The sequence below is a fragment of the Prunus mume genome, linkage group LG6, assembly GCF_029339155.1.
Source record: "Prunus mume cultivar Tortuosa linkage group LG6, ASM2933915v1, whole genome shotgun sequence".
NCBI classification, from domain to species: domain Eukaryota; kingdom Viridiplantae; phylum Streptophyta; class Magnoliopsida; order Rosales; family Rosaceae; genus Prunus; species Prunus mume.
In genome coordinates this window covers 6662078-6689942 of record NC_142703.1, presented here as the reverse complement: position 1 = coordinate 6689942, position 27865 = coordinate 6662078, and the positions used below count along the sequence as shown (strand labels likewise).

The 27865-nt window shown below is 37.7% G+C and overlaps 4 protein-coding genes across 5 annotated transcripts; 3 read left to right on the top strand and 1 right to left on the bottom strand.

The window, feature by feature from the left end:
* Positions 1-1155: 1155 nt before the first annotated feature.
* Positions 1156-6439, top strand: LOC103336302 (Basic-leucine zipper (bZIP) transcription factor family protein). 2 transcript variants are annotated; one of them, XM_089054907.1, is made up of 5 exons: positions 1156-2116; positions 2228-2299; positions 3815-3844; positions 5492-5539; positions 5801-6439. In XM_089054907.1, exons 1-5 carry the CDS (start codon positions 1352-1354, stop codon positions 5879-5881), a joined length of 996 nt encoding a protein of 331 aa, XP_088911033.1. In that variant the 5' UTR covers positions 1156-1351; the 3' UTR covers positions 5882-6439. The 2 variants fall into 2 exon arrangements, with proteins under 2 accessions (XP_088911033.1, XP_008237569.1); XM_008239347.2 differs by lacking the exon at positions 5492-5539 and having other exon boundaries at positions 1159-2116.
* Positions 6440-10060: 3621 nt separating this feature from the next.
* Positions 10061-11967, top strand: LOC103336303 (Cupredoxin superfamily protein). Its single transcript, XM_008239348.2, has 4 exons — positions 10061-10444; positions 10579-10694; positions 10914-11339; positions 11676-11967. Exons 1-4 carry the CDS (start codon positions 10315-10317, stop codon positions 11745-11747), a joined length of 744 nt encoding a protein of 247 aa, XP_008237570.2. The 5' UTR covers positions 10061-10314; the 3' UTR covers positions 11748-11967.
* Positions 11968-17916: 5949 nt separating this feature from the next.
* LOC103336304 (uncharacterized) lies at positions 17917-19595 on the top strand. The gene is made up of 2 exons (XM_008239349.3): positions 17917-18064; positions 18170-19595. Exons 1-2 carry the CDS (start codon positions 17917-17919, stop codon positions 19477-19479), a joined length of 1458 nt encoding a protein of 485 aa, XP_008237571.2. The 3' UTR covers positions 19480-19595.
* Positions 19596-21677: 2082 nt separating this feature from the next.
* On the bottom strand, positions 21678-23707 carry LOC103336305 (protein BYPASS1-LIKE-like). The gene has a single exon (XM_089053961.1). The coding sequence runs from the start codon at positions 23189-23191 to the stop codon at positions 22001-22003; it is 1191 nt and encodes a 396-aa protein (XP_088910087.1). The 5' UTR covers positions 23192-23707; the 3' UTR covers positions 21678-22000.
* Between the last annotated feature and the right edge of the window lie 4158 nt (positions 23708-27865).

The window sequence follows — 27865 nt, the reverse complement described above, 5'->3', positions numbered from 1 at the left end:
TCTTTCCTTGGTATTGATACAGTTGTGTTTTGATATTGATGCAGCTGTGTTTTTTTTTTTTGGGTACAGTACATTACATAAGTCTGCCTGTGCAAGTCCAAAAGAAAGAACATTCTTTCTTACATTTACGTTTTCTGGCCTAAAATTTTCTTGAGGGAACTAATAAGATTGTCGTTGGTTATTATAATTGAACCTTGGAAAATAAAATTGTTGCATCTTTCTTTCTGTTGCTCTCTCTTTATTTCATGAAGAGTCGGCAATGTTTGCTTTGGTGATGTTTGAAAAAGTGCAAGTACCAAACAGATTTAAGCAAGTGAAAGGAGCTGGAAAAGCTTATGTTCTCCCCTTAAATACGACAACGCCTCCAGTTAATGAATTGCTTCGCTCCATGACCGAGTGGAATGTAACTGCTCCTGTTCATGACTGGAGCGAGGACTGAAGATGAAAGTTCTTAGTCATTCCAAGTGTATATAAGAATGAATTGAATATTGATTCTACTACGATTAGGCTTGGGATAACCATTGTATGGAAAGATATCAAATTTGTTTTGTACCTTTTAATTTGATGAGCATGAAGTTTATATATTTCTTATTTCTACTACGATTAGGCTTGTGGGGTTTAAATAGAAAATCTCTTTTATTTCTTATTTTTTCAGCTTGGGGTGTATTTAAGGGTAGTTTGGGAAGATAATGGGGTTTACTTAGAAATTGTGAAAATTTAAATTAAAAGTTGAGGTGAACTTAGAACATGGGGTGAACTAAGAGAAGTGTGGGGTTTAAATAGAAAATCTCTAAAAATTATTGCTGGGGTTTTCAGTGATGCTCTTTCCAAGGGTTGCTCACAGCCGTCTCAGCCGCCCGTACAGCTAGGATTTCCCGAACTCTAGCCCCAGCCAACAACATTACTCGTTTCTTTTTTTCCAATCAACAGTATACTCGGACACGCATTCAAATTCGGCCAACAGGCTATGCTCACCTACAACGATACCACCTACGTACTCACTGCACCCGCCTGTTTGATTTCGCTATTCTGTGGGGCCCGCGTGGGTACTCCGTAGGACCCACAACACAACGCAATCATAAATCTCGGTACTCGGCGGTACTATATGATTCTGTTTGGTCGGTCCCATCGAAAAATTCAAAATAAATAAAAACCAGGTTCTGGAAAGTGAAACTGCTCGCTCGTTGAAAAAGGCTGCTGCTCTGCTGCGCCTTCTTTCGTTCCTGATCCCAACAGAAAAAACAAACCAAACCCTAAAAACTTCATTTTCTAGAGAGAGAGAGAGTGGACAGAGTCGGCAGTGTAGAGTGTAGAGGGGAGAGAGAGGCCTTACAAATCCGCGACGGAAAAGATGGCGTCTTCAAAACTAGTGTCGTCGTCGTCAAGATCACGAAACTCGGATCTCTCGCAACGCCCTTCTTCCAATTCCCCCGCTACAAAACCCAAACCCTCAGCAACCCCATCTTCCTCCTCCGCTCACCCCCAAACCCTGAACAACCACAGCAACGGCATCAGTGATTATCACAGCACCAATACGACGTCGTCCATGCCAATCGGCTCGATGACCATCGACGGCCTCCTCTATGACCCGAACCCCACCCCCATGACCGACGCAACCCTCCTCGACGCCCAAATAACCCTAATCAACACTGCCTCCGCCGCAGAAATGAGCACCTCCTCTGCGGCGGTGCCGCAGAAGACCGTCGATGAGGTCTGGCGGGAAATTGTGTCCGGCGAGGCTCGGAAGGGGTGTAAAGAGGAGGTTCCGGATGATTTGATGACTCTGGAGGACTTTTTGGCTCGGGCCGGGGCCGTGGAGGAGGACGACATTAAGGATATGCCGCTTGCAATGCCGCCTCCGGAGACGGAGAGATTGAGCGGCGGTGTATTTTCGTTTGATCCGATGCCGCAGCTCAGCCCGTTCAGTTCGATTGATAAGGTTGAAGGGTCGATAATTGGGTTTGGGAATGGGGTTGAGATGGTTGGGAGTGGAGGAGTGGGGAGAGGGAAGAGAGGGCGCGCCGTTTTGGAGCCTATGGATAAGGTGGCACAGCAGAGACAGCGAAGGATGATCAAGAACCGTGAATCAGCGGCCAGGTCCCGAGAGAGGAAGCAGGTGTGTAAATGGGGTTTTGATGAAATGTTAAATTGTGGTGTTTGTGATTATATTTTTATTTATTTTTACTTATTTTGTGTTTTGTTGTTTGTGGGTTTTTTTGGATTTTAGGCATACCAAGTGGAGTTGGAATCATTGGCGGTCAGATTAGAGGAGGAGAACGAGCAGCTTTTGAAAGAGAAGGTAATTAAATTGGTATTGTATTGTTCTCTAGTTGCCTACTGAATTGTGTGGTTTGCAAATGTGCTTCTAGTAGTGTGATTTCAGAACCGAACATCTGGGTTATGGGGACAAAATTAGTTGTATTTGAGTCCCCATCAGTATTCAGGATAGTTAGTGTGGTTTGACACTAAATGTTAAACTTTTGCAACAAAACTAGTTTTTCTTTCATCTGTCTCGTTTTCTGAGGCTGCAAACACCGTGTCAATTACAACTACACAATTCCAAAAGAAAAACATATGGTGATGAAGGGCAATCTCAAGACTTATTTATAATACCAGTCTGCCTTTTATGGTGAAAGCTGTTGATTTTTCATTTGTGTCATTAAAAGATCAGCTATGACAAAGTTCCACTTGTATTTCATTAAAGCATTATAGTCATACTTTCAGAAAATACCACTACCCTGTCCTGTTTCATCCCATTGAAAACTTATTTATCATTTGTCACCAGGGCTGTAAGGGAACAAACTCAAGCTTGATAGTTAAGTCGGGGTCAAGCTATGTTTCATGACCAAGCTCTTGAATAAGAGGCTTGACTGAAGATATATATATATATATATATATATATATATTTATGTTATGCATATGTATATATATATACATATTTATGTTATGAGATCTTATTTAATTTTTTTTATAGAGATGAATCTTTGTAGATATCTACATATTTATGTTATGCATATGTATTCATACAAAATGGCTGTATTATATTTCATTACGTTTTTTCAAAGTGCACAGATAAATGATTTGAAGTACTTGCATGCGTCATCTAGGTGTTCTTAAGTGACAATTTAATTTAAGTAGGAAAATTTGAGTAAGTTTACATGAATTTTAACTCAAGTCTGGCAAATGAGTTTCAATTCCATTATAACATTACGGAATTTTACAAATAATTTTAATCCATGACACAGATAATCAAGCCTGTGAACCTGTTCAAGCGTGCTTTTGAAAGTTAGTGAACTAATATTGAACATTTAATACTTGGCCTGTTGTCTCAATTGCATTCGTCTTGCTCGGTATACTATACAAAGAGAAATGGGGTTGGAATTCTAATGTATGTACATAAAGACTTGGTTCATGAGTTTGTGGGAGCAAAGTCATGTACTGTTCAATTATCTTAATTGTAATGTGTTTGGCTTTTAAGTTGATGTTAAGACCTTGTACTTTCATATCTGTGTCTTGCTTCTTCTTTTTTTTTTTTCTGAAAGAAGGAAATTTATTAAGAACAAACACACTGCAAAGCAGTCCACAAAGTATAACAAAGAGAGCCAAGAAGCCTAGCCATGCTGGCCAAACAGATGCCCAGCACCAAAAAGAAAAAAATCACTAACTAAAATTATGTAACGTGCCACCAGACTGAGAGTGAAAAAACATTATTCAGAAAATATTCAACAGAGTTGTCTGTGTTTTACTTGCTTACTTCTGTAGCCCTGACATTTATTGCATGCTCCATTGTTTAACAAAATATTTTCTATTGCAGGCTGAGAGGACTGAGGAAAGACGTAAGCAGGTATTCATTCTGCTCCTGATGCAAGTAATTTATTGATATGGCAAGGGACTGCATTTTATCAGACTCTGATCTTCGGCTTATAGCGATTCTTTTTAGGATAAGAAACATAAAATTTTGATAAAATGAAAAATATGTTAAGAGGTAGACAATGTGTCCATCTAGGCCTAAACAGAAAAATGCAGAAATTACAAGTGAAACGTTACAATTATATCTCCACTGCACCCAAAAAAAATAGCTGATGATTTTGGCATTCAATAATCACCCTTAAATTACCTAGTGCCAAAATCATGATAAAACATTATAACTATTTTGTAATTCCTGCTCAAAAAAGGAAGAGGAAACTAGAAAATCTGCACCAATAATCCTTCATTTTGTTCATTTTGAACTATATATTTTGTGGGCATAGATGTAGCATAATGTTAAGAGATCGGATATTTAGAGTTTCTATTTAACAGAGGAAATCTGTTATCTTTTTTCTGTTGGAAGCATTGGTTTCTTTTCAAAATATCTATTCATGTAGCATGATGTTTAGAGATAAGATATTTAGAGTTTCTACTTAGCAGAGGAAATCTGTTATCATTTTTCTGTTGGAAGCGTGGGTTTCTTTTCAAAATATCTTTTCATTAGTAATGGGGTTTCTATGATCTCTCAATGCTTCCAATATAATAATAAATTTTTGACTCTGTATGATATTCTCTTTTGTTGTCAAGCTAAATTCTTTAATGTACAAAGTGTGCCTGAATCTTTTGTCAATCCTGAATAACAATTTACCTCTAAGTATTGTTTTTCATATGAACATTCATTTTTGTTATTCAAATTTCTTTAAAACTGTAGAAGATCATGTGTCATTTCCTCCCTCCCTTCCCCAAAAAAAAATAAATTGAAACAAATAATTAATCCAAAAGCCTGGCCTATCAAATTTGGTTCACCTTTTTTCATGACTGAGGCAAACATACAGCGTGAATGCATAGTGACATGTTGATCATTTCTTTTGATGATATATAACTATTTAGGTTTTGGATGTTTTACTCAGACCAATGTTTACACAGTCGTTTCATTTTTTAAGACTGATAGCTTTGTTATTTTGAATGTACGTGTATTAATTTGTATTAGTTTAGTCTAATATTACCAAACACTTTGCCTTAGCCAAATACATCTTCCAAACATGGGTTCTTTTTTGGAGGGAGCGCATTTTGTTTTATGGGGACACTGCTATGAGATAATTGAAATAGATCAAGAAATATTTTTATGATTGAAAGAACCTGTGCAACCAATATGTGCAGTTGGATCCTTGTCTACGTCCACAAGGGAAGACACTAGGAAAGTATCACTATGGTCAATATGATTATAAAAAGGAACATTCTTATTATATGATCACAGTCCTCCAGATTATTTAAGCTTTGGGTTTGGAGTAGTCAAGACAATCACTATGGTGAACCTTTATAATGACTGGGAAATGGTTTGGTTAGAAACTTTATTATAGACTTCCATGCATGTTTGCATGTATTAATGTAACTAAACAAGAAAACACATGCTTTGAGATTTTATCTTAGTGTGATTGTGGAAATTGATATATCTGTTATATTCAATCATCTTTTATACTCTGAGAAACTTGTGGGTGATATTTGTTTCCTCATGAAATTGTAGAAGGGGAAAATATTGAAGATTAATGGATCAGCAGTAGATCATAATCAAGTGGGTTGAATGTATTTTTTTTAAAACTAATTTCTTTGAAGAATGTGTCTGCATCTTTATATAGTTTATATGGGAAGAGAAGAATAGTTTCCCAATTTTTGAGTTTTGGCAATATTTGACATCCATGAGTATTGGTTTCAGTGTCATTTATGCATCTGAGTGAGGTTAGATAAAAAATTGATTCAGAGGAATAGGATATTGGAAGATGAGGGACAATACCGACTATCATGTAGTTGACTTTCTTGTGTATGTGTGCTGCAGCTAATGGAAAAAGTCATTCCAGTTGTGGAGAAGCGAAGACCAGCCCGTGCCCTCCGGAGAGTTCACTCGTTGCAGTGGTAAGAATGTATATGCTTGAGGTGTGACACAGAAGAACGTTGTTCCAAGGCATAGGAGGAAAAAGTATAACATTGGACTTGGAATCTGAGTGTCTCAATTAGATATTTACAGCTGATGATTTATCATTTCCTAAGAGCTACTCTGGTTTCATAGAGATTGCAACCTGAGTCATGAAAGGGCATTCCTTGTGACTGAAGAAAAAGATGGAGTCAACGAGGGAGATAGAGGTAGGGAGCCTTATGATGTATGTAGTTAAAGAGGTAATGAAAACCTTGTCTCCCCCGGTTATTTATTCAAGGGTGATGCAGAGGATCCAGAATTAGTTTATTATGTTTAGATGGCTTTATTATACCTATTCGGAAATAGATAAAGATCGATGGTTAGTAGTGCTAGAGTGCTATGTTTATAACTTTAAGGAGACCTTGCATTTTAGTTCCTTACTAGAGACCCTTTGTTCTTTTCCTTTTTTGTCAAGGAAAGGAGGGGAGAGGGATTGGATGTATGTATGCCCTTTTACTTGGAAGCAAAATTTCTTTTTTAATATATTTATTGTTGTTATAATTCCCAATAATTTCCGTTTTCATTGTCGTTTCTTTTTTGATAATGTGTAAAATTTGAGGTCTTAGGTTAAAGCCTGTACAGGTCACTCATGCAATTGGTTTGGCAGTGAGGTTGGTAACCAAATCTTGGCACTGAAATGGTAGCTTGTTAATCAGCATAGTTCATCGGACGACTGAGGGGACTGCAACTGGAAATTGGGGGAGATTGGATTACTTCTATTACTTGATTGCTGCTCTAGGAGCCACTACTTTCTGGTGTGTGCAAATTGGTACAAGTACAAAGGCTCTGAGAGCAACAATACCCTTCAAGGTTGAAGTTGAAGAAGTGTCTAAACTACCTGAGGAAAGAATTGCTGTTTGATTCCCATTAATTCATGATATGCTAGCAACCTTCTTGTATATGTTTATATTGAAAGTGCTTAAGAAAATTAAATTCCAGTCTTTTAATGACATTGATATACAACACATCAGGAACTTCCAACTTATCACCATTGAATCTAACCCAAACCTAGCTAGCTACCCCAGACTACATAAGAAAAAATTAGTGCAAATATTATCAGAAAATTAGCTGATTGTGGGACCACCAATGTCCATAACAAATCCAACTCCAAGAAATCAAGTATGTGATTTTGTGGTTTTTGGGATAAAGTAGATAAGCCCATTTCATGTAAGACAACATTTTAGAAAGACGATTGGTAACATTGGGAACAGTAGAGGCAGCAGCAAGAGAGGAAGCAGCAGAGTTGCTACCACAAGCCATGGAAGAATAGGAAAGAATATAGGATCGGAAAAAAAAAGAAAGATGTTGACCAGAACGCTCTTGATACCATGAATAATTTTGTTCCCATATAATAACAAACAATGTACAATGTTGTGATAAAAACAAACGTCTTATCAGCATGTAAATGATAATACAAAGGCAAAGAATAACTATAGCAGAGATAAATACAAAGAATTAGCAGATTAGAGTAGTAGATGAGGGAGAGTTGGCTGCAAACCATCTGGGTTGTTGTGTGTTTGTTTACTTTTATCTTTCTCAATCGCGTTATTGAAATTGTTGTGTGTTTGTTTACTTTTATCTTTCTCGATCGTGTCATCATGTGGAGAATGCTGGTGTTTCAATGAATATCCTTGTTCATTATTAGTCAGAATAAGATTTGACATCTACTCTATGTGCTCAAGTTCATGAACCATATGCAATACATAAAATGTAGAGGCTCATCCTCGTGTGTGTAGACAGGAAATTTTATCACGCAGATGGCGTTAGACGAATTAATAGACAAGGAGCAGAATTGGCATGTCACATCGGAACAAGAGATTCATCAATGCATCCAGGCTCCACCCTACAAATTTAAATTCATTTTACTTGAAACCCTCCTAGTACAAGAAAAATATTTTAGATTAGGTGACAATTTTCATTTTCGAATTACCTTTTCATCCATACCTTTATTTGTGAAAGAGTTGCTTTGCCTTTTCAGCTCTTGTCTGCAATGGGCCTTGCTCCGAAAGACCAAGTCAAATGCCCTTTGTTTTTTTAATGCAAAAAAAAAAAAGACTAACAGAACATAGACTCACGAGGGCACGCTGGTTCAAAGAAGTCCAAGTAAAAAGAATTCACAACCGAGAGAGGAAGACTACCCAAAGACCAGTTGAGTTAGGCAAGAGTGGCTTTAAAGAATTAGAATTAATAAAACTACTGACAAATATATTTGATTAATCTATTTATTCCTTGCCCCTGTCACTTCTTATTTCATTTATCTTTTTAAAAAAAGTATTTCTTATTTCCCTTTGTTTAATTTAAAAACTTTAACATCACAAAACTGATCTTCCATCCTTGTAACCCAAAATTAAAAACTCGAAAACAAGTGCCAAAATGGTCTAGCTGAGTGAAAAATGACATTTAGTATCATAATTCACACCATCACTTGTATTAAAATAAAAATAAAAATAAAAACAGTTTCAAAGAAAAACTGGTTGAGCTGAGCTGATAGAGGAAGAAAAAAAAAACACTGATTGAGGCTTTTTTCTCTTATTATTTTCATTCCCTCACCTCATGGAGTTTTACTTGTAAATATGAAATTATGGGGTATGTTTTCGATATTGTCTTGCAAATATTTAATTATTTAGAGGTTTTTTTTGGTATATTCTGTGTTTTGGGTCTTAGTTATTTATAGTTTTCTCTTTTATCCTTTCGAAGCTTACTGCGTTGTGTTTGTCTTGTAGTCCCCTGCCCAGTGCTATTGTATTGTAGCTTCGCGTCCTTTGGGTAACATCAGTAGGAATTGGCCCACTGGCCTCATCGACAAATACAAATCAAATTTAACGTTTGCTTTTGCAGGCATGTGTTGCTCTCTCTGCCTCCGCGCCACTCCTCTTCTTTCTATGCAATTTGCATTGCAATGCCAAGGTGTTTGGACAAAACTTAACATTACATGAGGCCCTTCCAATAAAACTAAACACAACGTTAATGAATTCATAACTCAAATAATTAAGAGTAATTATCTCTCGAGTTCTTATGTTCAAAATCTCACTCTCGTAATATCACTTGTTTATTTTATTTTAGTTTTTAAACTCATCTCACACACTTGTATGAAATGCAATTTACTTGAAGCAATAATAATGAATTATTAGCAATTTTTTAATTTCTTCATTAAATTTTTCTCAAACTACTCATCCAACTAACTTAATATTGTGATTGATGACCATAACAACATATGAAAACCAAAACTTTTGTAGGGTTTTTTCTGCGATACTACTGATTGGCAAAATAATTAAATTAAAAGATGATGATGTATCCAAAATTTAAATGCATCTTCCATTTTAATTGGATTGTACTGCCACTTAGCACGTCTACGCAATAAGAAGAACTCATTGAAGTTTTGCTCTCACCTTAGAGATCCTGCTGATTTTAAGTTTTACAGTGGGAGTAAATGTTCTCTTGGGTGGAGCTACAAATTCCTTGTTGGTTTTGTATATTTTGGAGTTCAAAAGATTAGAAATTGAAAAAGTAGGGTGTTTGAATTGATGACAGTTTGAGTTTATCAAGCCTCCAAAAGCTCTGATAATTGGCAAGGAGAAGTTGCTTTCCGTTTGTCTTTATAACATGGCAGATTGCTGTTGGCTTTGCCAGAGGCCAAGAAGAGGATTCTCACATCTCTCTGGTCCTCCATTCTCACCACAACTATATAATTTGGGGAAAGGAGGAGGAGGAGGAGATAAAAAGAAAGAAAAGAATGAGACTTTAAAGATTTTATTCCCTTAACCTTATTTTATGCATCAAAGTATGAGCCTAATTACATTATTTATGGATTAAATATATAAAAATTTAAAAAGGGCCTCATAAAAGAAAGTGATTTCCACTGCTCACCCCCCAAGACATCAGTTTATTTGGATTGAAAATGTAGACTGCAGGTTGATAATCACTGAGCTAATCATTTTAGAATAATAATGCCCATCATCAACAATCAGAGCCACCCAAACTTCTCATAATCACTTCTCAAACTTTTCCTTTTTTAATCATATATAATTCTTAAAAGCTTTGTTCTTTAAGGGTAAATTTTTCTACCAACAAGATGATTCAACCTTTCACTGTTTAAAATAATGAGAAATACACCACACAATCTCCAACATTTATGTCTGTCATCCATTCATACTCTTCCCATGAAAAAGCTAAGCACCACTGACATTTTAACAGTCTCTATGCCACTCTCCTCCTCTCACAGTTCTCTTTTCACATTTTTCAAAATCCCTTTTTTCTTTGTCAAAAACCCAGAAGCAGGCAGGAGGCAGGGATAGCAAGGCTACAAAGGACCAAAGCCTCACTCTAATCTAATATTTTGCTGTCACAAAAAAAACAAATCAAAAGAGAACCTGAAGATGAAGCTCTCCATGCTCATCTTCCTGTGTTTTCTCTCTTTTCTCTTCCAGCATTCTCACTCCACCACAATACTAGTAGATGGGGTTTCAGAGTGGAAAAATCCCACTGTTCATGTAGGAGACTCCATCAGTAAGTACTTCAAACTGAAAAGAAAAAACCCCAACAAATTCAAGAACTTCAAGCTTTGATTTATTTTTGGTTGAATTAATTAAGCATTGTTTTACTTAGGCTGCCTTCTAACACTTTTGTCTTGAGTATTTCAGTTTTTAAGCACAAGTATCAGCACAACCTCTACATTTTCCAGAACCAAAAAGCCTTCAATATCTGCAATTTCACTCAAGCCACACTTCTTAACAAACCTGACTCCACGTCCTTCACGGTATCTCTCTCTCTCTCTCTCTCTCTCTCTCTCTCTCTCAAACACACACTCACAAAACCTTTTTTTTTTTCTGATTTTTCCTGAGAAATAGTCAATTTACTCTGTTTTTAACTTGGATTTTCAAGAAAATTCTTAAAAGAAGTAGTTTCCATCTGGGTATGTCATAATTGTCTAAAATATTTGGCTTTCTAACTAAAATTCTTGTTACATTTGCAAAAGTGGCACCCATCACGCCCTGGTTTCTTCTACTTTGCCTTCAACAATGGCTCTATGCTCAAAACATGCCAAGAGACCCAAAAGCTGGCTATCAGAGTCTCCTCCTCTTCCTCAGCAGCAGCACCACCAGGAAGTTCAAGTTCAACAACAACTTCTCCACAGCTTCCTCCAATGGCTTCCCCAACACCAAGCTCGGGTGGAGGAGGAGCAGTGTCATCTTCTCCATCATATCCATGGCCATTCCACCCTCGCCAAGTTTCCTTCTCTCCCAGCCCACAACCAAGCGTGAGTTCTTCAGTGGCTGTACCAGACAAAGGTGGTGGTGGTGGTATGCCATTTATTAACAGCAACCCTGCAGTTCCTCTGCCTACTGGTGAAGTTGACTCTGCTACAATACGCCCTTTACCAACTTCTGGCCACCAGGGGCAGGTACCTCAATTTTCTTTATCTTTTTTTAATTTTCGATCAGGTGATTTCACTTGTTGTTAATTGATTTTGAGTTAGATGTTCAAATTTCGATTAGTATTGTATGTGTAAAGTTATTGATTATAGGTTCTTGATCTCATTAAATTTGTTCATTTGTAAGTTTAGCACAGTACATAATAATGAAGTATGCACATATGCTTACATACATGGAAATGTACATCTACATGCAGTTAATAATGAAAAATGTTGTGTAAATGTTCTATTTTTACTTTTTTACTTCGAGTTTTGATGGGATGTTGATTGGGTTTCTTTTGTACTGACTGTGGGTGGAAACCGCAGGTGTTGGTGGGGTTATTTGCTCTTCAAATGGAAATGGCTCTATTTTGTGTGGTTTTTTTCCTGATGCTGTAAAAAGGTAAGGAGAGAGAGAGAGAGAGAGAGAGAGATGGTTTGTAATATGTGTAAGTAAATTAAATCTGGTGTAGGGTAAATCTTGATCAGGCAGAGCAGAGAGGCAGTGTGGTGGAGTCTGAAGTAACTTTAAGAGTGATGATTATTTACCATGTATTGAGATGCTCTTAGTCCCTACTTTGGAAATCATTACCACTTTTGCTCCTTTAATTTTGGCATGCAATCAATTGCTACTCTCTCTTTTTCTACTTTATCCTGCTCTTTTCCTCTTCTTCTTCTTTCTGTTTTCTTGTTTTTTGGAAGAATTTAAAATTTGAAAGTCATAAAGCAATCAATTGACTAAAGTAACCCATCATATTGGTACCTAAAGCAATTTGGTAGGCTGGTTGTTGAGGTATGCACTTTGGATCCCAACAATATGAAAAGGAATGATGTTCTCATCCATTTTAATCACTCTCATGACCTGTGATCCATTTCTCCATATAAACTTCAAGAAAAATGATCCATTTCTCCATATAAATTTGCAAGAAAAATATTTTTTTAATGAAAAATTTAAAGAAAATATTTAGAATCTCAACAACTCAATGTTTGCCTGTGGCTGGATAAGTGGTGGGCATAGTGCCTGCCTTACCTCTCAACTTAGGGTGAACAGAAGAAGAACTACATAGAATCCAAGTTTAATTGATATTCACATGATGAAATAAATGATTATGCTGTTGCCCTGAAGAGAATTACAGATGCAATGCAATGATGAAGCCTTTTCTGGTAGACTCTATTCTGGGAGTATAACTTGTTTCAGTAATAATTTTCAGTGTGACAACCTTTTTTTTTGTTAACTTTTGACTATGTCCCCTGTTTTCTTTTCTTTCTTTTCATCTCCTTAAACGAAACACCTCGAGTTGAGCTTGAAAGAGTGTAGAAAAGGAGTCTTGATCTTCAATCTCTTTCTTTTGCCAGGCACTAAAATTCATTTCATTGATTCAAAGTTCAAAGGAGTATAAATTGTGCGATTAGTAACACAAAAAGAATCAAAACAAGCGTGGCTTTGACATTAAAATCCGAAATTTAATACCTGAAAAATGATAATTTAGATTGATCAGGAGAGTAGTTAATATGAACACGCATATTTCGGGTAGGCCCAAAATGCAACCAAAAATTAAGTCTATGGGCCAATACTACACAAGTTTATGCATATTTCAACTGAAATTTTATTTTTGTTGTTTTATTGTTTCAAATTATTATTTTTATACAAATTTCAACTGAAAATTTATTTATTTAGGCTTGAAAATTAACAATAATCCAATTTCATACAAAAAGAAATATTGAGGCTAGAAAAGAGAGATGTTTTGAAATTGAGTTTGGGTAAATATTAGTTATGAGATTAAAAATATAGTATTGGATTTTAATTTTTTTTTTTTAATATAAAATTTGGCCGGTTCAGTTCGGCCCGGTTAGATTTGTTGGGGTATAGAATCGGAATGGGAATCGGTTAGAATCGGTTCAGTTCGATTATTTGAATTGGGTTTGACTTTTTTTTATTAACACGATTTCTTTCAATTTTTTCCTGTCTGGTTTAGTTTGGTTTATCAGTTCTTCGATTTCGATGCCCACCCCTACCGCAAGGCCTCTCTCTTGGCGATGCTTAAAGCATCCAAAACAAGTCACTGCGAGGCTTAAAGCACCCAAAACGATCCGTAAGGATTGATCTCATATGCTGGTGGCAACCATCTAAAACCCATCACAAGGGAAAGTCACAACTTCAAGTGTAATATTCCACATCAACCAACAGAGAGAGGTTGATGTGTCTTATATGTACATGCCCACCTTCATCTAGCACGAGATCTTTTAGGAGTTCATTGGCTTCGAGTCAAGGAAGACTGCCGAATTTTCGGCAGGAGTTAAGCTTGAAGAAAAAGAATTTAGGTAACTTAGAAGGGCATTTTGGTCAAATGTGCCCGGCATTTGCCAAATGTCAGACATGCACAGGGTTCGACTCAAATCCAAAGTGGAATTTGGGTCGAGTCTTGTCACCAAGTCTAATTTCGCTGCAAGCAAAAAGCAAAGAAACAAATGCACTTCTTCTTCTCTTGGCATGCGGCAACCTAACAGTCCTAATGCCAGCAAGAAGGAAATCCAAGAAGGCCTACCACATGATTGCCTTTGGCTTTGAATCAAAATCAAAGCCTAGAATCAAATAAATTCAAGGACTCTACCACCGAAAAGGAGAACAAGGAAGAAAGCTTTGTTTTCCTTCATGCCATAAATCAATTTATGTGAAATCAATTTCTAGGGCTATGACGCTACAAAAACAAAACAAAAAGAAGTGCAAGGATACCAATGCAAGGAAGTTGGGTTGGGCTTATCGACTAAGGTGGTTTAAAGCAAAAACAAGAAGTGCTCACCTCAAACCGTGACAATTGCAGGCCTGGTAAGAAATTGTAAAAAGAAAGGGATAACAAAATGGGCTTCAGACCCAATGAGCTCAAACTTCATATCTCAAGCCAACATCCCAAGACTTAACGGTTTAAAATACAATGGGCATGTTCTATTGCAAGTCTCAAGCACAATGGACTCATCTATTAAAAATCCAAATGGGAAACAGTTGGTCCAAAGTCTCAGATCCACAAATTATGGAATAATAGCCTCAAAATTAAGAAGGCCCATTAATTCCCAAATCTTCAAGTGAGGACTCAAGTGGTACAAAACTACCCCAAATCCCAAGTGGTACAAAACCAAGCCAAAACCCCAAGTGGTACAAAACCATGTCACAAGCCCAAATGGTACAAAACCACACAAATTAAAGAATCTTTTTGGAACTATGTCAGTTTGATTCTGTTAAGAGTACGCAGACAGTCTAGCATCCCACTAGATGCAACTGCAACCAAATTTGAATTCCTATTTTATCCTAACCAAATTCACCCAAACACTTTTCCAATTGCAAATGTCAATTTTAGAAATTTAGTGGGTTCATCAAAATTGTGCATTATTTTCTTGGACATTGACAATATGAAAAATAGTACAAAACCATCCAATTTTTCACATTGGTCATTTACCTATGAAAATCGTAAAAATCTCCAAATTATTTCAAAGACACAAATTCTATATTAGTAGGCCACACTTACCCATTAATTTTCAAATTTTCGAACTTTGTTGGTTTGATCCCTTTTAAAGGGTACGTAGGCAATCTAGAGACTCAATCTAGATGCAACCACCCATATCTTAAATCCAAACAGAATCTTTGGTATATTCTTAACCAAATTGGCCCAAACACAATTCCATATCGAATTCTTGGTTTATTCAGCTGAATTCACTCAAACACTTTTTCAATCAAATTCATTCAAATCCTTCTTTTTGCAAGGAGCCACTTATTCATTGTGTTGACGCAGAAAAATGGTTCGGCACTTTCCCGCTCAACTTAGTGATGTTTTCGCCTTTGATATGCTATGGTCCTCGGTAAAGCGCGTGATCTGCAAGATAACAAAAGCTCAGTAACACCTAGGGCACCGATGTGGTACCGGCCAAAGGCTCTCCGATGCTTGAGTAAGTACGGATTTAGTAAAGTTGAACTACAGATCAATAGGCAGTATGCCGTGAGTTCTGATTACCTCCATTTTGGGGAATTGTGCTTCTTTTATAGACCTTGGGAAGTGTGCAAGTTGTGTAGAATTTCGATGTGGGACTGTAGACATCGATTGTGGGCTTGCCACGTGTCCTAGAGGAGGAGGTTGCCCTAATCGTTGGATCGGTAGGTTGGGTGTCGAAGCAAAGTTCCAAAGGCTACCATATACCCAATCTTGTCCATGCGTCCGATTCTCATTGGCTATTCATTTTGGTATAAACACATTGCAAATCCTTGATCTACGAGTAGTTTGATTCCCGCAAGGGATTGTTCACCCATTTTAGATTTGTTTCTATGATAGTAGGGTAAAGTTCATCATTGCCTCGAAAACCATTAACTGATCAACAAGTCAACTTTCTTTAGTGTGCGAGCGTGCCACTGCTAGCAATGAAAATCCTAGCAGACTTCTTAAAAATAGATAACTTGAACCCCAAGTTACTGATTTCTAAACAAGCGATTGTGAATTTGGGTGAGGAATATCACCCAAGTAAGTTCTTTTCTTGCCTCAGACTGGCGAGGACTTCATAATTTTTCACAGTACAAAACTGGTAGTTATGGCCAGAATAAATAATAAGAAAGTGAACTATTTTAGGCAGAACTGCCTTTTACAAAGCTCAAGAAGGAAAACCAACTCCAACAAAGACAAAAATAGAGGCTAGACTTCAATTTCTACCTGGATGTATGCTTCAGTGGGCTTTGGATTGGGTATGCATGTGCTTTGGATTGGACTATCAACACCTTCAACTATCAAGTTTTAGCTGTAAATTGATATCAATATTCGAGTTTGGCAGAGCTTTAATCTATTTCAAGCCTTGGAAGGCTTTTTGAACTGGCATAATTGGGACCTCTTGATGCGGAATGGGCGTAAGTGGTGGACTTGATGATTTACTTGAGCTAGAAGCACTGTGGCACATGTTCTGCTTGATCATGGCTCTCCATAAACTTGTTGAGGTTTTCATATTTGTAAAACCCGAACTCTGCTTGACTTGGCTTATGCTGAACCAAATTTGTAACGAGAGAAATCTCGCTTTAAATGACTATTTCTCTGAAACTGAACTGGAGTTAGAGATTCTAATTTGTAGCTGACTTGTTTCTTGTGGCTCAATGAGCTATTAGTTGCTTCAGTGTTTTGAAGGTTTTTGAGATCAAGTGATCATTTTGAGTTTATGTTTTTGATTGATTTTTTTTGTCTGTGGTGGATCTGTTCTCCTCTTATATTTATAGGAAATGCTGGAGTTGGATTTTTAATCTTTAAAATGGACGGCAAATTTTCTAAAAAACAAGATATTTCTTTTTAAATGTCAAAGAAAAAGGGGATTTTATCTATTCTGGCAGACAAACCATCAATAATCATTTCTTTTTTTGGAGATTACTTCTCTGCTCTTTTGATCTTTAACTGCTCTTGTGAGAATTCAATCTGTTTGTGATGGTTAGTTTGATTTTCCATATGAACAACTCCCTGCATCCTACTTATCATTTTAGAAAATATAGCCTGCTTTTCCCTTGGAAATGGCACCTGCTCTGGAGCAGAATTTTTCTACACATAAAAAAAAAAGATTTTGATCTTCTTTTGACTGAAAAGATTGGAGATATTTACCTATTAAGATCTACCTTCATTAATTCCCTATCAACTCTCTTGTGATAGTTGAAATTGTTGACTTTTCAAAGTCAAGTAGTCATATGGGTTCCTTTGTGAAATAGAAAAAATTTGCTGGCTTTGTACTTTGGGCTTGAGATCAAATGGTGAGAATTTAGAAGCTGGGCCCCATCCAGTTCTTCTTTAGAATTTTTATCGATCTGGTTGGTGGTCAATTGTCTTTTATTTGGCCATTTTATTGATTTATTTCATGTTTTTATGGCTCTACCACTTTGCAAAAGACATGGGCCTTTGATGTGGTTTGGGCTATTTGGGGTCAAAGCTCAGTCTTCTGTTCTTTTTGTTTTTGTGGGGCTTTCTTTGTGTATATGGGTTGGCGTGCGTGGATCTCTTTTTAGACCCAAACAGGGATATGTGGGCACCCTTAGGTTCGACTTGGGAGCAGCTGCAAAATAAAAAACACACGTTATGTTTCTTTATGATGAAATCAAAGGTTATTCCCTCGAAGTAAGCTATTGTAATTAAGAGACACCACGTCTCGAACGGGTCAAAAGTAAAACCCTATTATTTAAATAATCACCAAAAAGAGAAAAATGTGAATTTCCCAATAATGATGAAATAATATTGGGAAATTCACATTTTTCTTGAACATGTGTGTTCATATTTGAACACGCATGGCTTGAACTTCATTTTGGTATCAAACATAGAGCCGTTAACTTCCCGCCGAGGTAACCCACATTTCGGAAAGCAGTGGATTTTAACCGTCCTAAACGCCTTCAAGAATGCCATATAAGGAAGCAATGAATATGTGCTTTGTTTCATATGCTCAATAAAAGACAATATGGACTCTATTAACATTCCCCTCTCACACGTGCACATTCTGCTACCCAAATGAGTAGTTTAAATTTTGGAGTTCCTAAAATTGATTTCTGATAAGAAAATCAACCCCACCAATGGATCTAGAATTGAGACTCAAGATCACCCAGACCATGGATGATCATGTTTCTTCTGCCAACTTTCGGATTGCCAAAGACAATTCCGATCCTCTTTTCGTATCGAAAGAAACCGAAACTACCTTCGTCCTCACTGGTCATCTCAAAGGTTAATATCATTTTCAATTATTCCATAATATTTGTTCTGTGTGTGTGTATGCCAGCATATATATATATATATATTTTTTTGTTAACTTTCTTTGGATAAATGTAGGTTATAGAAGACAGCATATTGAAATTGACATAAATGAAGATGGGACTCAGATTGCCATTAGTGGGAAAAAGCCAGTTCAAGAGAAGGTGATGATAAGATGGATAATGTACAAGAAAGAGGTGGAGATAGGGAGTTTCAGAAAAGTCTTTCGGATTCCGGATGGAGTGGTTTTGGATCGAATCAAGGCCAAGTTTAAGGAACACGAATCAACTCTCACCATCGTCATGCCAAAATCGGAGAAAGGTATTCGAGAGGTTGGGATTGAGGAAGTGAAAGATGATGGGGTGGATAAAGGACTGGAAACACAGCAGATGGCACAACCTGCAGCTGAAGAGGTTCCTGAAAAAAATGGTTCTAGGGGGAAAGTTGAGGTAGAATTTGTTGAGGCTGAGGAAAAGAAAATGGAAGAAAATCGTCAGATCAAGGGAAAAGAAGTTGATGAAGAGGTGGCCAAGAAAGAAACTGTAGCTGATGGAGTTCTTGGGAAGGACATGAGTTGGGGGAAAAATCAGGAAGAAGCTAGAGCTTCGAAGAGACAGAGTATGCAAGAGACAGAAAAGTCTGTATCGAGAAATATAGAAGAGCCAAAAAAGGCAAGGATTGCGAAGATTGAAGAAGCTGATGGCGTTGAGAAAGAGACGGTTGCTAGAAAGGAATTAGGCACAGAACAAATTGTAACTGATTATAAGGTGCCAAAGACTGAGGATGCTAAAGAGACAATGAAGGAAGATACAGGCACTCAAGTAAGTCAAGAAGTTGCTAAGCCATCGCAACAAACTCAGGCAACCATACAGCACACTGAACAGAAGGGTTCTGCGCTCCCCAAATTGGAAGATCAGGTGCAGAAGCAGAGAAGTCCAGAAGCTGATCAAAGCGAAAAGCGAAATGCGGGGCTGGAGGATGACATTCGTAGTAGACGAGAGAGCAGTGACTCATCAAAACCTGCAGGAGATACAATAACAACACAACAAGAAGCTCAAGCTCAACAGATAGAGACTACAGATGGAATTAGCACAGAAGGAGATGTTGCTCAGCTGCAAAAGCAAGAACCCATCAAAGAAGGTCCTGCTAGCAATCAGTTACCTGTCAAAGGAGAAGGAAGCCATGGAAATGAAATTCAAGAAGCAGGAACCAATGAAGAACACATGAAAGAGGAGGAAGTTGAGAAATCAAGTGATGATCTAGAGAAGACACCGCCTTGTTTGGAAAAATCTAATCTGCTGTGCTCTCCATTCATCATTGCAGGTTCAGCACTAATTGTTTCCCTAGTCATGGTAGCAATTAACAGGATTAGAACTAGAAAAAGATAGCTTCTGTGTTTCAGAGCTCCCTCTCTCCCTCTCTTGTATATTCAACTTTACCTTTTTTTTTGGGATTGTAAGTTAATCCATGATCCATTATGTTAATGTTAAATCTCGTTATTTTACGTTCTGTAATTTTCAAATTCATTATTAGTCTTGAATTCCCTGGTCCAAGCGAAAGGTACAAGTATTCGGTTTTCAATAGGACGTGCACGCACATATTATACATCTGGCACACTTCAACTAACATCATCAAGATAATTGACCACACAAAAAAAACCTAACATCATCGAGATTAGAAAAGCCTTTTGTCTCCTTCCTTTTCTTTCTCTTGTTATTTATTTTCATTATTGGCATGATATAAAATGCCCAACACATCAAAATTATACAAACTTTCAGGCTTAAGCGACTTTCTTCTTATTATTTTTATTTAAACAAGCGATGAGGGAAGGGAGATTCGAACTCGGGTGCAGAGTGGAGAGCACATTGCTCTAGCCAACTTGGCTAAGTCCTTTGCTCCACACAAACTCTTAGCCAGCATTGAATTTGGACAGTTTTACGTGCCGTTACGTCTGGTCCCAGAAACTGGCTTGCAGAAATTAGAACGTGAAAAGCAAGAAGAGCTATTGGTATTATTAATGGCTTAACAGCTCACGAAGCCATGTAGGGTAGCTTTGCAAATGACTAATCTCTGCATTAATCCACCTTTCAAAATGCAAAACATTGTCAACACATAACATGGAATTTTAAGCTCCAAACCAAGAAAAGACAAGAATTAGCTTTTAGCATTTAAAGCCTGCATTGAAGCAACAGCTCACCATGAGTTTTTCCCCAATAGGGGGGGGTCAACTGCTCTGGAAGCCTCTCATTTTGACGAGGTAGGTAGGGCAAGAAGAAGCTGCGTGCCTAACCTGCAACTGCAGTCTTGGTTGATTGATGTCATAAGCTACCAACTGCACTCTTCACCTTAACCCTAATTGAGGATAAGACAGCGACGGATGATCTGCAAAAACTTTGTGTATCTAAAATAAATATACTAAACAATAGCTTTGATGCAATCTTCAAAGACCAATTCCAATTGGCTCAAATCAAGCACAAGATTGGCTCATGCCTCTGATGTCTGGTGTAGTCAAAATAGGTGGTAAAGGACGTATTCGGTCAGAGGCTTCCGGTTAGAAAAACGCTACGTGAGAGAATCCTGGCTGTTGATGCAGAGTCAGGACTGTTCCAGCTACTTCAAGATGTGACTGTTTCAAAGTATCAGAGCTGGCATTTAGGTGGAGGTCAAACAGAACCACATACACCAAGTAGCATCAGTAGGAAAACTAGTATTTTGGTTGTATAAGGAAGACACTAATTTCGGAACAGCGGAGAAAGACAGGGAACTTAAATATACAAGGGCTGAACGTAGGAGGGAGGCAAAGGGAAGAAGGCAAGCTCCAAAGAGCAGAGGACTATGTCGAACAAACAAGGAGCTTAAAAATTTACACCCCACTGCGGCAAATAGGCAAAAGCCTCTTTGAGAACTTCGGATATGTTTCCATTAGAGGAAAAAATTGAAGCCCAAAGTAATCAGGAGGGTATTGTCTTGGCAAGAATGGGAAGCAAACCAAGAATTGAAAATGAAGCCTGCAGTCAATTTCAGAAGAGAATTCAAATTCTGGTTTCATCACCTTTCAAGGTCAGAATATGACCAAATCATTGTCAAATTCCTGCAATAAGAGGGAACCAGAATAAATAATATATAAAAAAGCCAATCAATCTCAGCTGCACTAGAAATGGTAGAGTAATTTACCAGTGGTCAGAATGCATTAAGCCTCACTGAACTGCATATGGAAGTCAAAAGCAGTCTTGACAACAACCTTTCCATAAAGAGAAAGTTGGAGCCTGATTGTCTGGTTGAAGCTACCTATTGCAATATGGCAAGCAGAAAATTCCAAGAACAATCAACAGGGCATTTCTTTTTCTTTTTTTGGGGCCTTCTCACTTTGCATTAACCAATCAATCAAAGTATAAGTAATTGCAATCCAATGACGAAGAAAGCCAAAAGATTGCTCCCCTCATAGGGAGTGAGTCATTATCAGACATTTCGATGATTTCGTTTCGTACATTGATATGAGGATTCAAATTCAAATACCTAAATCCTATGTCGTAGTCGGTATGCATTCGAGATCAAACGAAAATTTGTGCTAGAATTGAACACAAAATGAGAAAGAGCATCAACCAGAAGCATGCTCAGAAATTTCATTATACAAAGGCGAAATAAATAAGCAACAACAGAAAGATAAAAAGGGTTAAAAAAGAAGAAGAAAAAACAGCAAACATGAACCTCCAAGTAGGTTCCTTTGCATAATCCTAATTTCTATACACAATATATGGTAATTGCTGATCGATTTCACTGATTAAATTACAAGAGAAAAAGAAGAAAAAAAAAAAAAAGTCATATCTCCTCCTCCTTACCCAACTTTTATTGCCCGCAGCCGCCCCCGCCACCTCCCCCAAATCCAAAAATTGATTGCTCTCATCTTCTTCATTCATTCGGTCTTCCAAAAGAATCCATGCCCTCAGTTCGGCTTTTCACGATTCCATGGAACACCTCCCTGACCTGCCGTTCCAGAGGATCCAAACCCTCCTTAATCCCCTCACATAGGCTCGACAATTCCTGCACTCTCTGTCGCACCTCCCTCTCCTTCTCCTCCGCGATCGGGAACTGCACCGAGTCTGCGAGATCGCCGATCAGCCGTGAGCACCGTTCGATCTGATGAATCTCCTTCAGCAGCGCGCAGGCGTTCCTCCGGTCCCGCCGCTTCGACTCCTCCAGAATCCGCTCGTGCAAAGACAGCATGGGCCCCGCCCAGGTGAAGCTCCTCGGCACCGTGAAATGCACCTGCAAGCCCCTGTCCTGGCACGGGATCGCCGCCACCAGGGCCCACATTACGAACAGCAAAACCGAATTCACCGTAAAAACGGCGGGCGCGAGCCCGTTGGAGGCCACAATCTCGTTCGGCCTCGGGGCGTATAAATTATTTCCGATCGCCTGGAGCTGCCTCGCGGCCGACCACGACCGCGAAACGCTCCAGGAAAGAGATCGGAAGTGGCCCAGCGAGCGGTGCTGCTGGTGATGCTGGTGATCCTTTGTCGGGTTGTTCCGGCCGAAGGAGCGGTTCCTGTGGGCCAGGGTGGTGTTGGAGGAGTCCTTGTCATCGAGCATTGCGATTGCAAGGTCGACGAGCGCTTTCTTAGCTCTACGAAATTGGCCCTCGCCGAGCGTCCTGTCGCGGTCGAGGGCGACCAGGACGATTTCTAGGAGCTTGAGCCACTGCCGCACCTGCTCGATGCCGTCGCGGATGGCGTTGCAGACGTCGAGGGCCTTGACGCTGCGCTCGAAGTAGTCGGAGAGGAAGCGGTCGACGGTGGGCTTGGAGAGGAGGGGCTTGTTGATGGAGGAGAGGAGGAGGTTCTTGAATTCTTGCTGGATTTGGAGGAAGGCGTCGAGGAGGTCTCGGAGCCATTGGAGGGAGAGGATGTCTTGGGAGGAAGAGGAGAGGTGGAAGAAGCAATCGGCGACGTGGGTTTGGAAAGAGTCGAGGTCTACAGCTCCTTGACCACCGCTATGGCTATGGGCTTCCATTGAATTAAACTGATCGCGTCGGAGGCTGAAGATCGAGCGGCCAATATTGTTGAACCCAGCTGACGACCCTTGATATTCCGTCGCTGGCATTCTTCTCTCACATCACACAACCCCAAAATTTGATAAATTTATAAAATTCAAATTCAATCGTTTTTGGTTTTCTGGTTTTGGGTGTTGGTTGGATTGAAGCGAGCCCTAGAGACAGAGAGCTTTAATGGAGGTGGAAGAAGAAGAAGAAGAAAAAGAAGAAAAAGAAGGTGAGAGAGTAAGATACAAATGGAGAGAGAGTGCCGCGTTTTATGGTGGGATGAGGTTCGGGGTTTGGGGAAGAAATGAGATTAAGAGTTTTTTTTTTTTAAACCATAATTAGGAAACTTAATCTCAGTAATTAATTTTACTTTACTTTCTGCTAATCAAAGTTTATTGAACGCGAACTAAACACGGACTGAACACGATGTATATATTTGGGAACTCCAACCTTTTAACTTCTTTATTTACCTACTTTTTTATGTTAATCTTTCTCTCCTCAGATATCCGAGATGAAGTTGCATCTGGACCGTTGATTTCGTGTTACTTTGGGCTTGGTGGGGGTTGTGTGTTATTGTTCGCCGAGGGTGAGGGGGCACGGACGGGCTGACGTTGTGCCACGTGGGGGATGAGGACGAAGTCGTTGTGCGGAGGGAGTGTACACGTGGACGGTACAGCTGGGTCTTCGTTGGCGCGTAAATTGGAGGTGGAGCGAGGGATTGACTGACTGACCGGGTCCTTCTAGAAAGGGAGTGAGAGGGGGCCCGGGGGATGTGGGCCCGACGAGATGACGGGAATGACGTGTGTCCTTGTCTAAAAATTGAACAGACGAAATTGTCCCTCTCTCGCAGAAGAAAAGAAGTGTCAAATTCCAGTCCAGTGTGCATGTTGTTCGCTGTGTGGGTCCCGCACCAGTATCAACTGCTGAAGTAAATAGTAGATTGTGAACATCAAAAGGGACAGGATCTACCATTAAACAAATTTTAAGGTTTAACTTTTAAAACAGGCTTGATATAGTAACGAGACAGAACAAGATATCCATAAAAGTCTACGAGAAAAGGTAAGATGAAGAGATGAATTTAATTGCACCAAGAAAGAAAGATAAGAATTTTGTACCATGACTCTATTCATACACTACGAGATAGGCAAAAACACCGATAATATGAAAGGGAAACTAGGAACCTGAGTGTTAGCATAAGCGTACTATCCTGACCAATTGATCTTAGCTACGTGACGACGTCTGCTAAAACTAAATTAATGACAAAGCAATTAAATAATGCTTGATCACATTTTCAAACTTTAGGAAATGATGATAAAATGGTCCATTTCTTTTATCTTGTCGCCTTTTTCTATTTATGTACTTTCTTGAGAAGGCATGTGAATTGGTGAGACTTTTTGCCAGTCGTCTTAATATTGGGGGCAGTAAAATAATAATTCCGACCATGCATTCCAAGAAGAAGAAAAAAAGGAAAATATTCGACCTATAAAAAGAAATATTTTATAAGAGAATTACCTATGAAAAAAAAAAAAAATTACTTTACAAGGAGAATCTCTTTAGGCGAGTTGATTAAAGAAAACGAGTTCACGTGTGGATTTGGTGCTCCCCATTCTCCGAGGACGTGGAGTTGAGTCTGACTGGGTCTCCTCTTCATTGAATTAGGGCAGATTATATCACAACACAAGGGAATATAATAATATTTTTATTTTATTTTTCCCAAAAGCAAAGGAAAATTATTGATAGGGGACACTGAAAATCTATTTATTTATTTTAATAATCTCAATTATCCAAAGACAATAAATCTCTAAACAAACATTTATTTCAAATGAGGCATTGTTTTCAAGTTTTAATGACAATTATCCCGTTTTAATTACATCTTGGAGATTGCAAAACGGAGAATTTGGGCTCAAGCTAGCCTGGCACTTGGCAGGCTTCTTCAGATATTTCAAGTTTTTTTTTGGCTCCGTCCTAATTTTATATTATTATTATTATTATTTTCTGATTGGAAAATGACAGTTGAAGTCAAATCCTATATAAATACCATTATAAATGACTACTACATCAATCTTGTTTGCTACAAAACAAAATAACATGCACATCAATCTTGTTAAATAATACATAATATTAAAATATATTATGTGCCATGTAGAAAAAAAATGCATAAAATGGATGTTTTTTCTTCTCCAATTTCATCACTAATGACTTTAGTTTCCTTTTATAAACATTGAAAGTGAAATTTAGATAATTAATTAGAGATCAAGCAAGCAAAACTATAAAAATAAAAAATTGTAATGGCATCTTAGAGGAAAGTAAAAGGTAAACAAATAATGGGTTTTTCTTCTTATTACTTTTTTTATATGACATTTTCTATTGAGATAAGCGATAATATACTAAACTCACACACACTATATAAATGTTATGACTCGAACCCAAAACCTTATTACTTTTCTTTCGTGAAACATACTTGAGGACTAAAGATAAAATACCAAACAAGGTATAGTTAAGGCTCATGAAGCCAACGGCGTCTAGCCTCATCAGTGATTTCAAGTTCAATTCTCATGACACCTTAACAGATGTGTACTCCCTCTCCCAATATCGCTTATACCGGGAAAAAAAAAAAAGAACTCATAACAAAAGGGTTTTGGGTGATTTAATAATGTCCTAATAGTATTTTTGAGAGAAGTTGATGGATGCTTGATTTTCAAGAAAGTTCATCTTCCTTTAATTTTGTATTTGTGCGAAGGTTTGGAATCTCGAAAATCTTTATGAAAAAGTTAACATCATATCGCCGTATCCTAACTGGTTCTTGGAATTGATCACTTTTTTCACATGACACAATTACAAATATCGTGAATAGTGTTCTTCACAAAAGACATGCCTAATTTATATTTTTATTCACCAAGAAGAAAGCCAGCTATGCTTTCCAAAAAATAATACTAATAGCTTAACGCTCCACTTGTTATAGCTTCCAATTTTCAAGAACAAAACAGATGTCAATTCCATTATACAATACAAAGTAATAAATATTTCTCAAAAGCCATTTACCATTAACATTTGATCTAATCATTTGTTCTTGATTTAAAAAAAAAATTGTATTTTACCGTATCTTTAGAAAGAGTCTACGAAAAAACTAAAGTAGTTCAAAAAATATGCGCGTACATGTATTATAGAAGTGTTACACTTGAATATATTAACTAAAGTTAAAGAAAAATTAGTGAAAATTGGAAGGAAAATGGTATAGCGAAAAGGAAGAATTAAGGTGATGATATATATATATATATATATATTTGTGGTTAGTTTGTCTCTTGCTTGAAATATTATGTTCTTTATTATTAATTTATATTAGGATAAATTAGGAAAACTATATTTCATTAAAAAGGTGGATATAGTGAGGAATATTTGGGTTCAAATAGTCACACCCTAGAACTTTATACTTTGTGTAGTTGCATCATGTTGATGTGATGTGAGGAGTTAATCAAATAATTGCATATAAATTGATGTGTAAATTTGTTAATTATTAGTGATAATTAAATTATGTTAAGACGACAATAGGGCTTTTGAAACAACAAAACAAAACAAAACATAGGACCAATGACTAAACAATCTACCAAGTCATCATATGTAGAAGAAAGGCCTCCTTCGAATTAGAACCTCTTCTTCCATGGGGATATATAATCACATTAGGCATATTCTTGTGGTGTGGTGTGGACGTATGATCTGACGCAGCCACTTGTGGACCATTGTATTAAATTGCAAGTTGCTGTCCTCAAAATTATTATTATTTTTGGACACTGCTTGTCTTCTTTTTACGAATCACAGTTTGACAGATATGCAAAAATTATTCATAAAAAATACATATTAAAAAAAAAAATTCTACATACATATCACACTGATATTGATAAGAATATAAAAGTCCCTACTTACATAATAAGAAAGAAAGTTTGGTGTAGAGTACTCGCCTAATTCTCTAGGGCTTGTGCCCGATTTTTGTACTTATTACCCTTTTTCACTCATTAATAAAACACTATCGCCCTTGTGTTTCAAAAATATATATATATATATATATAAGAAAGAAAGTTTTTTTAATTTTTTTTATTCGAATCCTTGAAATATTAATTTATATAGCTAAAGGCCAGAATATATTGTAACCATGGCCCGCTACGTGGGGACTGACTTTTGTGAAATGTACATGTTTGGCTCTTTCACACGTCTCCCTTTTACAATAAATCTGGGATATGTCTCTCTGCCCAAAATAACCAAAGAAAAACTCAATCTTTCTCTCTTTTGCCCCTTTTCCAAAACCAAGAAAGGAACCCATCATTCACCCAATTAAATATTATCTGTTTCAACAATTACGCACATGTGCATATGGATTAATCTAGTTGATTAAGGCAGTGTGTTTGCCCATTTGCGTATGAGTTTGGGTTTGGTTATCCTTTTATACGTTGAAATAATTAGAATATCGCTTTGTAAATAAATAAATAAAACAACTATGCACATGTTAAAAAATACCCAAAAAAAAATATGATATGGTTCTTTCTTGGGCCTCAAGACTGAGTCAAACTCAAGATCAAGAAGAGTCAAGAGCTTCCAGAGATGAGTTTGATGCTGGGGAATGGGACGTGTGTGCCGATGTCGTTTTGATCAAGGAGGGTCAAAATTATATGCGGCCATTCACGAAATGTTTGGAAAAATACTCTTCTTCTTCTTCCTGTTGGTGAGAGAGAGAGAGAGACAAT